This window comes from Simochromis diagramma, unplaced genomic scaffold (genome assembly GCF_900408965.1).
Source record: "Simochromis diagramma unplaced genomic scaffold, fSimDia1.1 OVJJ01000061.1, whole genome shotgun sequence".
Lineage (NCBI taxonomy): Eukaryota > Metazoa > Chordata > Actinopteri > Cichliformes > Cichlidae > Simochromis > Simochromis diagramma.
This window is the reverse complement of record NW_024386945.1, coordinates 2,162,471-2,178,103: the sequence shown is the minus strand read 5'-3', so window position 1 is coordinate 2,178,103 and position 15,633 is coordinate 2,162,471. Positions and strand designations below refer to the sequence as shown.

At 37.1% G+C, this 15,633-nt stretch overlaps 1 protein-coding gene across 5 annotated transcripts in view; it reads left to right on the top strand.

Annotated features, from left to right (window-relative positions):
- The window catches only part of acap3a (ArfGAP with coiled-coil, ankyrin repeat and PH domains 3a), a 69,768-nt gene that overhangs the window by 36,772 nt on the left and 17,363 nt on the right, over positions 1-15,633 (top strand). For all 5 annotated transcript variants that reach the window (XM_040038210.1, XM_040038212.1, XM_040038211.1 and 2 more), the window contains exons 5-10: positions 9,051-9,109; positions 9,364-9,547; positions 10,629-10,673; positions 10,763-10,858; positions 11,137-11,211; positions 13,860-13,871. In XM_040038210.1, the coding sequence (XP_039894144.1) occupies positions 9,051-9,109; positions 9,364-9,547; positions 10,629-10,673; positions 10,763-10,858; positions 11,137-11,211; positions 13,860-13,871 (471 nt within the window). The remainder of the gene's footprint in view (positions 1-9,050; positions 9,110-9,363; positions 9,548-10,628; positions 10,674-10,762; positions 10,859-11,136; positions 11,212-13,859; positions 13,872-15,633) is intronic.

Here is a 15,633-nt window from a genome sequence, read left to right as displayed (position 1 = left end):
CGATCAGGAAGCAGAGAAGAAGGTCAGCATTACAAATGGAGGCTTAATGGACTGAGTCGGTTGAACAGCTGCTTGACAGAAGAAGCCTTGTATAGCCTATAAACCTGTATGTCAGTGTCTTACAGGCATGTGTGCATGTCTGTCACTATATCATTATTTTGTGTTCTGTTATAGGTATAGGTAGGGCTGTTCGATATAACGATATATATCAGATGACGATATAAAAACATCTATCGTTTCATTTTACGCTATCGTTTGTTTCGTGGTGTCGCAAAATAAACTGTTTACGGCAATATTTTTTCATCGTTTTGATGGTCACTGTAGTGGCTATATTAATTTCTTAAAGTTCTCTCTTTCTCTTATATTTAATATAACCACACTACTGGACAGACAAGCGCCTGTTTTTATGCGTTGTCGTTAGCAACAACCACGGTAAAACCATCGCGTGTCCGCTTGTTTATGTTCCACATAAACCTTTCACAATAAAGCTCAAGATCCTGTTGAGACTTTTCAAAATAAACTGAATCACGTGAAAGAGCAGATTATTTACAGATGAGAAGTAAAAAAAGAGCCGCCAGGTGCTAAAAAATAAACCTTAGACTCAAACGTTAGAACAGGCTTTTCCCCGCAGCACGCGTAATAAATATTCACAAAGAAAACGGCGGCTGTTACAACTTATGTCTGAAAATGTATAGTTTCATGCATCTGTTATAACACTCGACTCCAGCTACATGACGCGCAGCTGGAAACACTTCCCGTAAGTCGAGCTGCCCGAGATTCACAGAATTTAAAGAAAATGTTACATTTTTGTGATTTATATCGTTATCGGGACGATAGAATTCTTATATTGGGATATGAGATTTTGGTCATATCGCACAGCCCTAGGTATAGGTACTCTAAAAAAAAAAAACCTTAGAAGCTGTTATAAATTTAGAAAGTTTTGAAATATTTTTGCTTTTGTAGACAGAAACTAAGAATGAGATAGTGGTGAAACTGAAATGAACTGAAGTGCAAGGAAGAGGATCATCTCCATTTCCTGTTAGTTCCTGGCAGAAACAGTGCAGTCGGTGTCAGAGGCTGAGATTACAGAAACAAAACCTTAGCATTTCACAGCGAAGATAATTCTCCTGTTTATTAAAGGGGAACTATAAGGATTTTCCTTCCTGTCTTTTATAAATGAGGGTTTTTACAAGTTTAAACCAGGCCTTTGGATGGGTGACTTTGCATGTGAATGCAGTTTTTCGTGAATGCAGTTCTGGTCATTTCCCTTTGGTCGAAAGCCAACATTTTTCATATGCCAGAAAAACGTTGCATTTTAGAGATGCCCACAGTTTCAAATAATACAGTCAGGATATGTTCAGGTAACGCCTGTGAGTCAGTGATCAACAGCTTTCTTCTGTGGTCATCTGAGAGTCCCAACCTTTATCTCCATCCACCAGCAGTTAAAATCTTCTTTTTGGCAGGAGGCAGTATAACAAAAAGAAGGAAAATTTTAAACTGTAAATCATGCAAAGCTCCTCTAGTAGAGTCCGAGAATATGAAGGTGGAATTGTTAATTGTGCTTAAAGTCCACTTTAAGCTCAATTAACTCTCTTTTAACAACCTCAATCCCCACAGCGGCCGTTTACCTCCTGCTGCTGTGCTTGATTCTCATGACCTTCTCAACAAATACAAACACTGGAGTGTAAGCTCAGCCACACTTTTCACACCTGTGGGAAACGAAAAAAGTGCACATAAGGAGGCAGAAGGAGAATCAAGATGAGCTTTGTCGGCCATCTAAAAGAAAGGGGCTCATTTCTTGTGTAATCTTTCTAATGAGATACTTGAATATGAGTTTGTAGAATTGGTGGGAAAGCAACAACAGTTTAGGTAAAGAAAGCGCTCTAGTTTCCAGTTATAGTTCAAGCAGTATTGATGAATTACCACCAAAGAGGCTCTGGGGCCGTGCTGATAAAACGATTATTGTGCCACAGTCTGTTTTTCAATAAATCTCCCGTTTTGCCTTTCAGCACATCCTGTTCTTTTGCCTCTCCATAAAAGTCCAAATTCACTCCCCACCAGACTGTGGCAGATTTAATTAACTTCATATTTATTTATTTCATTTGCTCATTTGAAGTATAATTAAAGTTCAGGAAAATCCCCTAAAATTAAGATTAAGTTTTTTGTTTGTTTGGTTGTTAAGTATAATGAATAGACTACTTTTAGTCTACTTTTAATAATTGTGTTAAATAATCGTGAGCAGCTAGTAGTTATAGCTTGCTTATAAAAACCCAGATATAATGCATCATTTCAGCACTGTTTGATCTCAATACACTAATTGATGTTGGTTTTTAAAAATCCTGCAGAAACCCTGTGATAGAAGGGAATCCTCTGAGATATGAGAATGATGTGTAGGAACATTTATTTTTAATTTATTTAGTATTTTTGTGTTTTATTCAGAAACGACACTGTGTGTGATTTTTACTGCGTGGCGCTCATGTAGTCAAGGGACTCCAGCAGAGCGTCAATGAATAAGAAATGATGACCGTTATATCTGGCATGGTACAAATGTGGCCACTGAGTGCCAGCCGCCCTTGTCGCAGGCATACTCGGATGCCTTTAAAATCCAGAAAGGAACTACAAAACGGCGTCTGAGCACATACAAGTTTAAAAGAGTCTTGGCCCTGCTTCCTTCCATTTCCTGATAGCTTGGCTTTATTGCCAGTCCAGTACCACACAACAGAACAAACAGGCTCTGTTTGTGTGAATGTCACCAGCAGGCCAAGTATAGCTCCAATCCTGAGAGTCTTTTTCCCCTCAAAGTTTTCACAACAGATTTTTCTTTCTCACAGGCGGCAGCATCAACAGAATTGGGCCATAAAGCTCCATTTGAATACTCGATAAATTATTGACACGTGTTTGACTCTCTGAACATACATTAGACATGAGGGGGAGGGCTGACACAGGGAGAATATGATGTGAGTGAATCTTTGTGCACTGGAAAGAGGTCATAATGCAAAAACGGATGGGATTTGCGGTCCGGAGAAAATATGTTTAGGGTTTCGTGCAAAAAAAAAAAAAAAAAAAAAAATCAACCAGCTTGCTATAATACAATTTGAATTAGCCTATTTTTTTTATCAACCGGTGTTTCTAGATACACCACTACATGGAAATCAAGTTAAATAGCAGTAAGGCTCATTGTAGTCATTTGTTTTAAGATTCCTTAGAGATTTCTGCCTCTAATTTTTGTGAGTAGTTTTAATTTCCTTTTTGGCCGTTGCAGACCAGATTATTCTAGATAAGGCTGCAGAACTAGATCTATGCTTCAATTTCTTAAGATCAGTTTTTACAGCTGTTTATTTATCAGCCATGCTATGCAGCAACAGTCTTCTTGAACAAATATACTTTCTTTGTTTTTTCAGTGATGTGTTTCATCCATCCCATGGATCCATCTCATGCTTTTAAAGGCACACAAACATAAAAAATTGAAACAGTCTTAATGTCTTCACCTGTTAAAGAAAGAAAATGGTGTCACCAGCATATTTAAAGTGGATTAAATTATGTGAAAAAACTCTAAACAGTATAAAAAATGGGTGTAGCGTGTTGATCTGGAAAGTGCCATAAATGTGCATCCTCTTTAAAGGTCAGCAGGGGGCGATGTATGTGATTGCAAAAAAACTTACTTTTGTAAAGAAGATTCTGAATTTTATACTTCAGAATTTGAACTGAATTAAATCCAAAACATTAAAACACAACAAAAAGAAAAAGTGAAGTTCAAAGACACTGACGTGGATTAAGATAATTTTTAGAGTAATTTACTGGGTAATATTCACTTGCCAAATATCTAATACATGCTGTCAGACATGCATCACAAAATGCTTTTCCGTTGTCTTTAGATAATAACTCATAAAACCTGTCTAATTGCTCCCTGACCATCCCATTCTTTACAAATGACCCTTCCCAAATGTTTTTTTCACAAGCAACAGTGTCCTTTTGTTCAGTCCAAATTTTCATTGTCAGAATGTCTTGATGCTTACTCAATCCTCCAGGTAAGTAAATGCCAAAAGGTTGATTCTGTTCATCTGGACGTAGTCCCACTGAAAACGATACGTCCAGATGAACAGAATCAACCTTTTGGAGTTTTATTATCAGAGTTTGAGATTCTTTCCAAAACAAAAGGATTAGTTTGGCACAAGTCACTAGACCCACCATCAGTGCTCTCTTTATAAATGCATTCAAGGAGATAGATCATTGGTGCCCTGGACAAATCACACTTCAACCATTGGCATATACAATCCAAATAATTTCCAAAAAGGGAAAACATTCCCATAGTGCATACAAATAAGTGCTTCTTTTTGTCCTGCATTTCCAGCCTAAAACATCTTTAATTAAATCCATTTTTATGTAATCTGGTTGTATAGAAGTATGTGGGACAACAGCCTTTGGCTCCCAGCTCGGAGTTTATGGGCTCAAATGCTGCATTTTGGTTTTGTAATTTCTGCTGACCGTAAGAAAGGAGGATTAACTGTAGTATTCTCAGTCACAAGTCGTTACCCAACGCACTTGCAGTTTCACAGTCAAATCCAAACTTTTTTTTGTTAGAAGTTGTTGAAGGAGAGGTTTTATTTCAGGATCCTTTAGAGACACGAAGCATGCATGGTTTCCTGGATAAAGTCTAAAAACAACAGTGTGTTTTTACCCACTCCGATTTGACAAAGGTGTTCTTGTGCACGGAGTGGGCTTGAGATAATTGCTTGACTGACTAAATCACATCATTCTGTCTGAACATGCTGGTGGAATCAGCGAAGGGATTTAAAAAAGTGATAGTCAGTACAGTAGTCTTTTGTAATGGTGTCTTCAACCATTTCATTCCTTAGCTCTGATGTCAGCATGCTGAAGGTGTGCCAGATACTCTTGGACTTACTTATGTTTGACATTAACTCTACAGTTTGTGCTTATCTGTCAAATATGGAAATGAAATGTCTGTTGCTCTCAACATTTAACTGCTAAGAAGATTTCAAGTCAAAACAAAGTGGCACTCTGTCATAATTAACATGGCTGGTCTGTCAGGTGGGATGCCATTAAGCAACGATAGATAGACAATAGAATCATACAGTTTTTGTTGTTACAATAAAAAATACAGTAAAAACAAACATTGTTAAAAGTTCCACAGATCTATACTGAAGGCTTTATCCTGTGAGTGAGTAAAAATGTCATATATAACAGTCATCCATCCATCTATTCATTCTCTTATGCTTATCCAATTCAGGGCAGGCTGGGGCCTATCTCAGCTGCCATAGGGCAAGAGGTGGATACACCCAGGACAGGGCACCAGCCTGTTTCAGGGCTAACAGTAATAGAATAATATAACAGGAATAAAATAAGATTTGAAAAAATTAACAAAATTGAATATATGACTAAGATTATGAAAAAAGAGAATTCAGTATTCTGTTGAACACTAAACTTATGAGAAATGTAGGATAAAAATACTTTTTAAAAGTTGTAATTCTGTCTTTTGTATCCCAGCTTTGTTAATACAGTTATGATGGCAATTAGATGTTGTACAGTTAGTATATTAACTACATGCTAATGTATAGCAGGCCAATATTTGATGTTTAAAAGATAAAGCATCCGTATACTTGTATTAAAAAGCTACACTTTCCAAGTATTTTCTTAGTCTAGATCGAAAAAATGTAAATTAAATAAAACATAATATTTATGCAAATTGAACTAGTTTGCAAGCCAGTGTCTGTTACCTACCACCAGCTGTTAGCTGGTTTGTCACAGTAATTAGCAAATGAAGTCAGTGTGTATTTGGATATGACTTGGTAAATGCATTTTTACATACAAAATATGGATGTACAGTATATTCAGCAGTGAAGGTTTTTTTTATATTACAGATGCCAAAGGGAGCATTGCTTCATGTAGACTAATAAAACACATTAGTCTTGCTATCCTGCATTAATCCATAGTTTTTTCCCCTGTAAATGATTGTGTTTCTCCACAAAATATGATGTATTCTCAAAGCTTTTTTTCCACAGTGCTTCTGATCTTTAGTAGCTTTTTCTGCCCCTCCAAATTACCTAATGCTTACTATAGTTTAAGACCACAAACAGTGTTTCTGTGGAGCCATGTGAGAGAATCAAAACAGAAATATCTTATCTCTGACTACATAAAAACCAAAAATGGGAACATGGAAAAAACACATTTTCTGTATTTATTAGTCTGAAGCTCCACACTGTGACTTTAGGTTCAAACTAAAGTTGAAGTGACGGAAAACTGGGTCCGTTTTTTAAGTGTGACAGGTAGGAATCAACCTCTGAAGTCCAGTCTGACAATTTCCATCATTTTTCATAAATCATAACCAGTCCCCAGACCCCCATATTACATTACATTTGCATTATGCAGTGACAACCTGATGCATGTTGGTCCGGTGAAACAAGGGTGTCAGCTTGCCACAAAAATAGCTCCGGAATGCAACAGGCTGCACTTCCCCCCAAGCCAGGAAGTTTCACAGCAGTTCTCCTGCCGCACACAAACATCACAGAGGTGTGCTGGGTGAGCCCACAACTTTTAAAGACTGCGGTTTGCTTTAAACCGCAGTCCACCTCAGTTCTGTCTGCTCGACGCTTAAACTAATCCAACCCTGGAGAGCTTATGACCGCCATACACCACTGCACTGCTGATTTTCATGTTTTAGGCATTGCGTGTCTGAGAAAGCTCCTGATGGCCCAAGCTTCCAGCTACCACTTTCACTTTTCTGAGAGCTTGTTAAAATACATTCAGGGAAACAGGCAGACCACATATGCACTATCAGACCTGTTTACTGCCAAACAGGGTGCCATTTTAAACATTTTACTTTCCAAGAAGCAGGAAAGGTTACTCAGCTAGCCTCACTAGCATTACAGCAAAGTGCCAAATGGGTGGGCTGCTACCATCAAAACAAACACGTTTCTTTGAGGCATCAAGAGAATCCATTTAAAAGTACCACTTCCATTTGACCCACAGTTAAGTTTGTAGAATCTTTCTGGCATTTTTTAAAAAAAATTTTTATTTTTAGATTAAAGTTGTTAATTTACAACAAAATGGGCAAATTTGTGACAAAAAACAGCAAATTCATGAGATAACTCGTGTTTTTTTTATCAGATTAAAATGACATATTTAGGAGGGAAAAAAATGTTGCAAGAAAAAAATGGCAAATTTTGGCTGTGGCAATTGTACAATTATCAATGAAAATCCTGCAAAATTTTTAAAACAGAAAATGTAATTTAAGAGAAAAAGCTGGAACTATGGGACCATTTTTGGTGTATTGGCCACAGATAAAAAAACAACAACAACAACAACAACAAAAAACTGTGTTTTTGCACAACCACCAACACAATGTCTTCTTTTTTTTCCATCACTGACCCTAATAGCCTGTCATATACCCTCTATACACAGCTTACAGCAACAACAATAGCAGAGTGTCTTTCCCATCATCCGCGCCTATAATCCCTGAGTTAAAACACTCATAAGCCTATTTATACAGCCTGGCAAACTCAAATCTTCTAATCCACACCAAAACGCATGTATCCAATTATTCTAGCGGGATGAGGGTGAAACCCTTTAAGCAGTCTAACTGCTCGGTTGTGGTAAGGACACGTGGGCCTTGGCAGTTTGACTGGTTTGTACCCTGTGCTGAATGCAGACTGCAGTGTTGTGTTGTACCAGAATCCTCCTCTCCTCCCTCTTGCTTACTTCCTCACTCCCTCCCTCTCTGCCCGAGTGACCTATTTAGCAGCAGCAGCTCTTGCACACTGACTGTACTCTCTGAGCATGAAAGGGAAGAGGAGGGATCTCGAATGTAAAACGCCAAACTGAAGGCAGCATGTTATTGTGTTGGAGCAGGGGTGTTTGAGTCACAGCATCATTGCCTCTCCACTCATTCAAACAGGCATTAATGTCTGATTTCCATAATTTACGAGCATCTTTTGAAAACAGCTGGGCTTTGTCGCCCTCTGCTGGTTACTTTGAAAGTCATATCACAATAGGAACATTGTTGCTTTCTTCCAAAAGACTTGGAATAAGAAATGCTACATTACATTTCATCCTGAATTTGAACTAAGTTCATACATCACGCAATACAATAAATATACATTTGCTGCACTAATTTGATTGGGCATCAAAGTATGGTATTTTCAATATGTACTTATTTATTTACAGTTATTCTAATATTAGTCTGCTGACTGGTTTGTCGAACGCTTTTTACTTTGTGGACCACATACACACAATAGCATTCACATTTTATAAATGATGCATTTACAAAAATGATGATGAGCAATGAGATGTTTTCCACACTAAGCCAGCCCAATGAAAGAAATGTTAGAGTAGGAAATAAAAAGCAATAATGATAAAATGTAAATCACTAAAAGTACTTCTCTTGTTTAATTGAATAGTCTGTTTTAAGAGTTTATCTATTATATACATTGCTCTCATAAACTTATCCTTATTTGATTTGTTTTATAAATTTTGGCAGTTTTTTTCTGATATATTAAATTTCTTTGACTGTAATTCGCCAAAGAATTTCCTGTAAAATTGAAATACTGTTTTCTTGTAAATTTGCAAATATTTCATTAGTAAATTTTGACCTTTTTTTTCCTCTAAAATATTTTTTTTCTTGTAAATTTCCTCCTGTTTTCTTCTCGCAAATTAGCCAGGATTTTTTTCTGTAATATTTCCAGAGTTGTTCCTTTGTATAATTGTCAATATTTTTGCTTTTTATTAGTTTATATATATGTATATTAATTACATTGGGGTAGTATGGCTGGTCATGGGTGATATCATTGTTGTAAAATTGAATATGAGATAACTGTGAAAAAGCCAGAATGTATACCCTCCCTTTGGCAGGCTGGTTCTGGTCCTCTTGTCTAAAGTGTCTGGTTAAATTTACCGGTCACAGCTTCCATGACCAAAATGAAATCCCGTGATAATAACTTTATGGTGACATAAGCCAAAGAATAAATAATAATGAACTAGCAATGTCTAAAAGTATTATAAATTTCATCTAATGTCTTATTTGTGACCTGTTTCAGATCCTGTTTGATCAAGCCCAGCGGTCTGTAAAGCAACAGCTGCACAATTTTGTGAAAGAGTAAGTAAACCTACAATTTGCTGAAGTATCCCTGTAGATATTTAGATGTATAAAATATTCAATACAGGTGGGAAAAGGATTACTCCACAACCTTTAAAAGACCTACATGTCCTTGTTACCCCCAAAAACCTTTCTTAAGTGTTTAAATATAGAACAGGCTACAACATTTTGCAGCCCAGACACGTTTTTTCAGACGTAACGTTAACCTGCAACGCTAATGTCTCACTTGTATTTTGTTCTATTTTGTTTGTCAGGGATGTTCGAAAATTCAAGGAGACAAAAAAGCACTTTGACAGGGTGCGTGAGGACATGGAAATAGCACAGGTGAAGAACGCTCAGGCACCCAGGAACAAGCCTCACGAGGTCGAAGAAGCCACTAGCGCGCTGAGCATCACCCGCAAGTGCTACCGACACCTCGCTCTGGACTACGTGCTACAGGTCAGAAAAACGCTGTAAAAAGAAAAAAGACAACATATAAGATGTACTAAATACTCTCACTGGACTAAGATCTAAGAATGTACCGAGTAACAAATCATGAAAACTACACCCAGGCACCGATTTTGAGCATCATTTTCAGTTTCAGTTACCCAAAAAGAGTAAAGTTTTAAGAAGCAGTGTAATCCCTTCAGACTCATTTGCAGCCCCACGAGACAGCCTCTTGTTGCCATTACAATTAGAAAGTGACCATGATGTAGCATGTAGCCTGTCAGCCTCCAGCGACGTCTGCCACTGCTCTTCTGCTTGAGTGGCGCATGCTTTGCTCTGGTCGCATGTAGCATGGGCTAATTTTGCCCACACGTTTACCAGGACTGCCCGCGGGAACAAAAGGAGACTGATTCAGCGCGATCGCCGTGATGGCCGTGCCCTCTTTCCTTTCTTCAGTTTGTCTGCCGGCAGCTTTCTCTCACAGCTCTCAGACATCTTACTCTATTGAGTTTTAACTTTAAGTGTCTCGAGGTGGAAAAGGTTAAAGCTGCAGGGAGATGTGCTCTATATGGATGTGACCTCTTAAACGTAGCACAAAATATCACTTAGGTTTGCATCAGTTGGGACACAGAATGCAAAGGCTTTGCATTCTGTGTCCCAACTGATGCATAAGGGCTGTTTGTTACTGCAGTGAGAAGGAAACAAACCCATCATGGGGCCAGCTGATGTTTATTTTTGTTGGTCATGTTATAGATAGATAATAATGTCCACCAGAGGGCGTTAACTTAATAGTTTGTGTCAAATAATATTTAGTGTTAAGGGCTTCAACTAAAAGATAATGTTAACCCTGAGTGACTTAAAGGAGAGTGGTGTTATTTTTGACCATATTATACTTATACTAATACTAATAATGTTTTAATGCAGTTTATCTTCTGGGTTTTATTAATTTATATAAATTAGAATTTACATATGAAATCAGACATATTTGCAAATTCATGGTAAGAAATATTTTTACAATTCAAAATGTCAGTGGGTGGGGTGAATGACCACTCCCTTGTTAATTATAAACACTTCATTTTTGTTTTTTCTGCAGATCAATGTCCTTCAGGCGAAGAAGAAATTTGAGATCCTAGATGCTGTAAGCCGATATTTTATTCTTTTAATATAGTCAAAAAAAGCATGAAGGATCTGTGCACTTCTTAAAGTTAATTTTCATTTCCTACACAGATGCTGTCATTTATGAACGCCCAGTACTCGCTGTTCCAGCAGGGCTACAACCTGCTGGATGAGATCGACCCCTACATGAAGAAGTTGGCTGCAGAGGTGAGAGGTGTGATTGTTCTCACCACCGCTCGTTTCCTCAGGCACCCTGGTTTGATTGGTCCTCATTTTAACTATTGATACCAGCCTGTTACATAATTTCAATTTCCACTTAATGACTCTCTCGGTTACCCGAAAAGGCTCAGTTATAGTCAGCTAATCTGAATCATCCCAGCTCTGACTGTATTTACAGGATTTACAGTATATTTTAGTTATTTAACAGCAGAATGAATACTGAAACAACAGATTTTTTTCTTCTTTTGTGTGAATTGACTTTTAAGTTGGATCAGCTGGTGATTGATTCAGCCATGGAGAAGAGAGAAATGGAGCACAAACATGCAACGATTCAGCAGAGGGTGAGTTCCTCTTTTTTTGTTTTCCCTCGATTGATTAAATAGAACGTGTACATAGTTAATAAACTAAGTTTGATTTTAAAATAAAGTATGTCACAGGTCAAAGGTCTTGGATTGGAGTTTTCATTTAAAATTGTTTATTCTGCTTTGTAATGTTGCCATCTGTGCACATCACTGAGCCAACATTACAACACCATTTCTCTGGGGACTTTGTATCGTGTAATATCTCTCTTCAAAAAAAAAAAATGTTATGCTAGTTTATTTCTTCCCAGTTTATTACAGAAATTTGCACGTTTTTTCCCCCCTGGTAATTTTGTCTGTTTTCACACATAAATTAACCCTTTTTTTGTTATATAATTTCCTATTTCTTTCTTTTATATTTGCAAAATAGCCTTTTCTCACAAATTTGTTAGGTTTTTTTTTTTTCATATACATTGGCCATTTTTTTCATCCTGTCTCTGTAAATTAACCTTTGTTCTAGCAATTGTATCACTCGTTCTTTTGTAAACTTACAGCTTTTCCTTATTAATTTTTCCCAGAGATTAGATTTTTTTTGACCCCTTTTCCCTGTTTTCCTTTTTGTCATGCCATATATGAAAAAACTATAACAAAATCTCAAATTTGCAGAATAATATAAAGATGAATGAAATTCAGATAAATAAAAAACACCCACAAAAACATATAACAGAAGGAATAAAATAAAATAGTTTGAAGGAGATAAATAAGAAAATATGTAATGGAATATTGTGAAATAAAATTAAATGCAATAAAAGTAAAATATGAACTAATTTAAATAGATAAAAGCTGATTATGATACAATAAATTGAAATAAAATATTTCAAATTCACTCAGGGAAAAATATACACAATTAAATTGACTTTCCAGTCACATTGATACTATATCACACCTCTGAGATCCAGTCTGCCACTTGGACCAGTTGATCTGTTGTGGCTGGAAAAGGATTAGACTTGTGCAGCTGAGAAATGTTTGATTAATCCCCCTAACAAACTCCAGGCATTGATTAAAGCATTAAAGCAGGTAGATTTAAGTGTTTTAGCAGATATTAATCCTGCTGTTGTCTGCTGTAAATGGTAACTGTCAGCACTTTTATAAGCTGATTTATAAGCAGTCATGTAAAGTGCTGACTGTATGGGTTGTATTTTGGTGCCATAAAAAGACTCTCTAAAAAAACTTGACTCTACCAACACTGTATCCTCCGGGTGTCTTCTGGCTGTAAATGGGTGAAATCTGTCACACAGAGGGTGCTGAGCCACATTGCCTGTGATTGTTTTGATCACAGGCAGATTGCCACGGTGGTCTGTAGTTCGTATAGAAGATGTGGACTTGTCTGCAAACACTTGCAGCTGAGCAGTCATGAAAAAGTGCAATAGAAACCAGAAATGAAGAATAATAAACTAGCTAGCTATAGTGAACAAAAACTGCTATTAGTACTAGTGATAATAAGCTAACATTAGCATGCTAACAGGTGATAGTTTGAACTAACTTAGGTTTATTCCTTAACACAGGTTAAATAAAAATGTTTTTCAGGTTAAACATTATATCTCATCAAGTCTTTATTTTTAATTGGTTGCATAGCAACAAGTATATTGTAGAGTCAAAACACTGTCACCTTTTAAGTAGAGCCGTCAATTCTTTGTGTTGTTTACCGTTATTAGCTAACAACTATTTTAGCTACGATCCCACAATGTCATGTATAGAAACTCTACGGTTTCATAACAAAATACCAATTCTATTAAGTAGTATCTACTAAATACTACTTAATTGCTATTATTTTATTCAGTGAGCTCTCATATTTAACATATTTTAATTGAGGTTCTTCTTTACTGTATTTTTTTTTTTTTTTACCTTGTTGAACTATTTGCCTTGTTTCCTTTATTTTATTAAGCTATTGTATTTTCTTTGATTTACTATTTATTTTTGCTTCACAAATTTTTAATTTTGTTTTTACATTTTTCTATAAACTTTTAATGTAATTAAAATTGAGCTTTTTCCCCTTTTAAAATCCTCAATTGTCTCAAAAATTTGCAATTTTTTCTGTTGATTGTGTCTGCTGTGACACTCAATTTTCCAACTTTTGGAGTAAATAGAGTATAACTTACCTTTTTTTAAATTGTCAGTATTATTGGCTTTCTTAATTTTCCCAAAAACAAAATCGACAAGGTTAGGCATGGCAGGCATGTTTAATAATTTACAAAGACTTATTTTCAGCATGGGTCTGGATCGTCTGGACCCCAGGATCAGTGACCATCTGTCAGTCAGCTCTGGTCAGCCTCCAGGCATTATGGTCTGGGCTGAGGATAGACCCACAGGGAAGGGATGGGTAGCATGTGGGGCCAGTTATTGATCTGATAGACACTAAGCTTCATCAAACATTCATCACCAAGGGGCCTGTAGTGGTAAATAAACTAGCTGAAACCGCACTGAATGAAAACATTTTGTTATTTCAATAGGTGTGTTTTGTTTCTCATTCCTAAAGTGATGGAAATCCAGTAATGAGGATAATCAGAGGCGCGCTGAAACTGAAAGATTAGCCTATTATCCTCATTTTAACCAGTCTGCTGTTGGTGGTGCTAATGCTCTCCTCTCTTTTCTTCTTCTTGTATGTTTCCAATGCCACCATCTCCTCCCAGACCCTCATGCAGGTGAGTATGCCTTCATCTGTCTTCCCATGTGAATTCTGTTTTTCTACTTCAAGCACCTCTTTATTTTAGTGTCAGAGGAGGCGGTTGCAGCTTAGCCCACAGTGTTAGCAGGGAACATTGGCAAACTCCTTTGAAGTTTTCTGCAGCTGTAGTTGGACTCCTGAAGCCTTGAGGGCAAGCTGAAGTGCATCCTGAATCATTTATACGAAACAATTAGAAACACTGAAGTTAGCTTGAAAGGCCTATGTAGAACCTGTCTCTTACATGGGCCTCTGCAGAGAGATCATGGCGGTGTACTAAAATAGACACCGGTCTAACATTTTACCACAGAATGTGCTTTTCAAGTATAATATAAATCAGTCAGCTTCTCTATTTTTTTTTTTTTTACTGATTCCCTGGGTTATTTCATTTATATACATTATAATTAATGTCTAGTTTCCCTGAAGCTCATTTGATGATTTGATTTGAGGGTAGGATGTTCAGCCTCTTTTACTGTCAGCTGCTTTTAGATCAGTATTGGCCTACTTTGTCATTTGGTCTCTTTTCTTCTTCATCACACTGAACATGTGCAATAAGCTTTGTGTAAACTTACACAGGGCAAAGGGGCAACTGGGGGGTAGAAAGGGAGTTAAAAGTACTCCAACTGAGAACTGTCACTATTGCTGTGTGGGTACACATTGCACAGTGCAGATAGCTAAATGCCAGAGCCATTCATTTTTAACCACAGGTTTAATGGAGAAGTCCTGTCCAAACTCTGCCTACTATCCTAGATTTAGGTAACCAGCGGAGTTCTGCCTGCTGCCCCTCATGCATCACCAAGTTTATTTTAATTATGAGGTGTTCCACATGGTTGTTTGTGATTTAGTAATGATGAAATATTTTCCTATGTAAGTTGGTTACGTCACTCCAGTTAAATGATATTTTCCTTGAGAGCTTGTTAAATAAAAAAACAGAATTGTTTCTTAACTTATTGGCTTATTAAAATTCCAAGCAAAAAATGCAATAATGGCTATTCTGTTTTGTCCCGTTTAACATTTTCTGAAGTAATAGGTGCCCCAGATCTGCTCTGTGTAAATACTTTTCTCCTTTCTCAGATTAGATGATGTCCAAACACTCAGACCTCATTAGACAAATTTTCAGGTATTTGGGGAGAAGCTTTATTTCCACAGGAAAGTTTTCTTATAGCCCAGTCAGGGATTTAGGTGGCTGCTAATCCATCAACATCTGCTATTGAGGATGTTGTTAAAGCTCATTGTTCAATTAAAGCATTAACCTTAATGTGTGACCAGTGCCGTTCTTTGTTGTTGTCTTGTTGTGGTTGTTTCCTTCATGTTGGCATAACAGATCAGTTCCAGGAGACTGTTTAGTATCAGTTTAGTATTTTAAAGGATGTTCAGGAAACTTGTAGAAAAAACCAAGCAGGTTGGTTGAGGATTAGTGGGAAGTGGCTAAGCAGATGTCTTACAGGTATGACAGCAGTCAGACTGTAGTATTAATGAGAACAGAAGGATGCTGCAGATGAGTGATGACTGTGTAATCACTACAGCCAACTGGGCTCACCATTTGGTGTATTAGGTTTGCACACCAACCTGCGTACAGGAGCAGCAGGTGGATGAAGTATCAGGACACTGTGTCTTTATCATCCAGTGTTCCCATCTGTTTTTTCTTTTTCCTGCCCGCTGTTCCACATCAGTTTACATATTTGCTCGTAATACTTTGAGGCCGGCTGCTTGTTTAATAATTCACTGATGGGTTTTTTTTT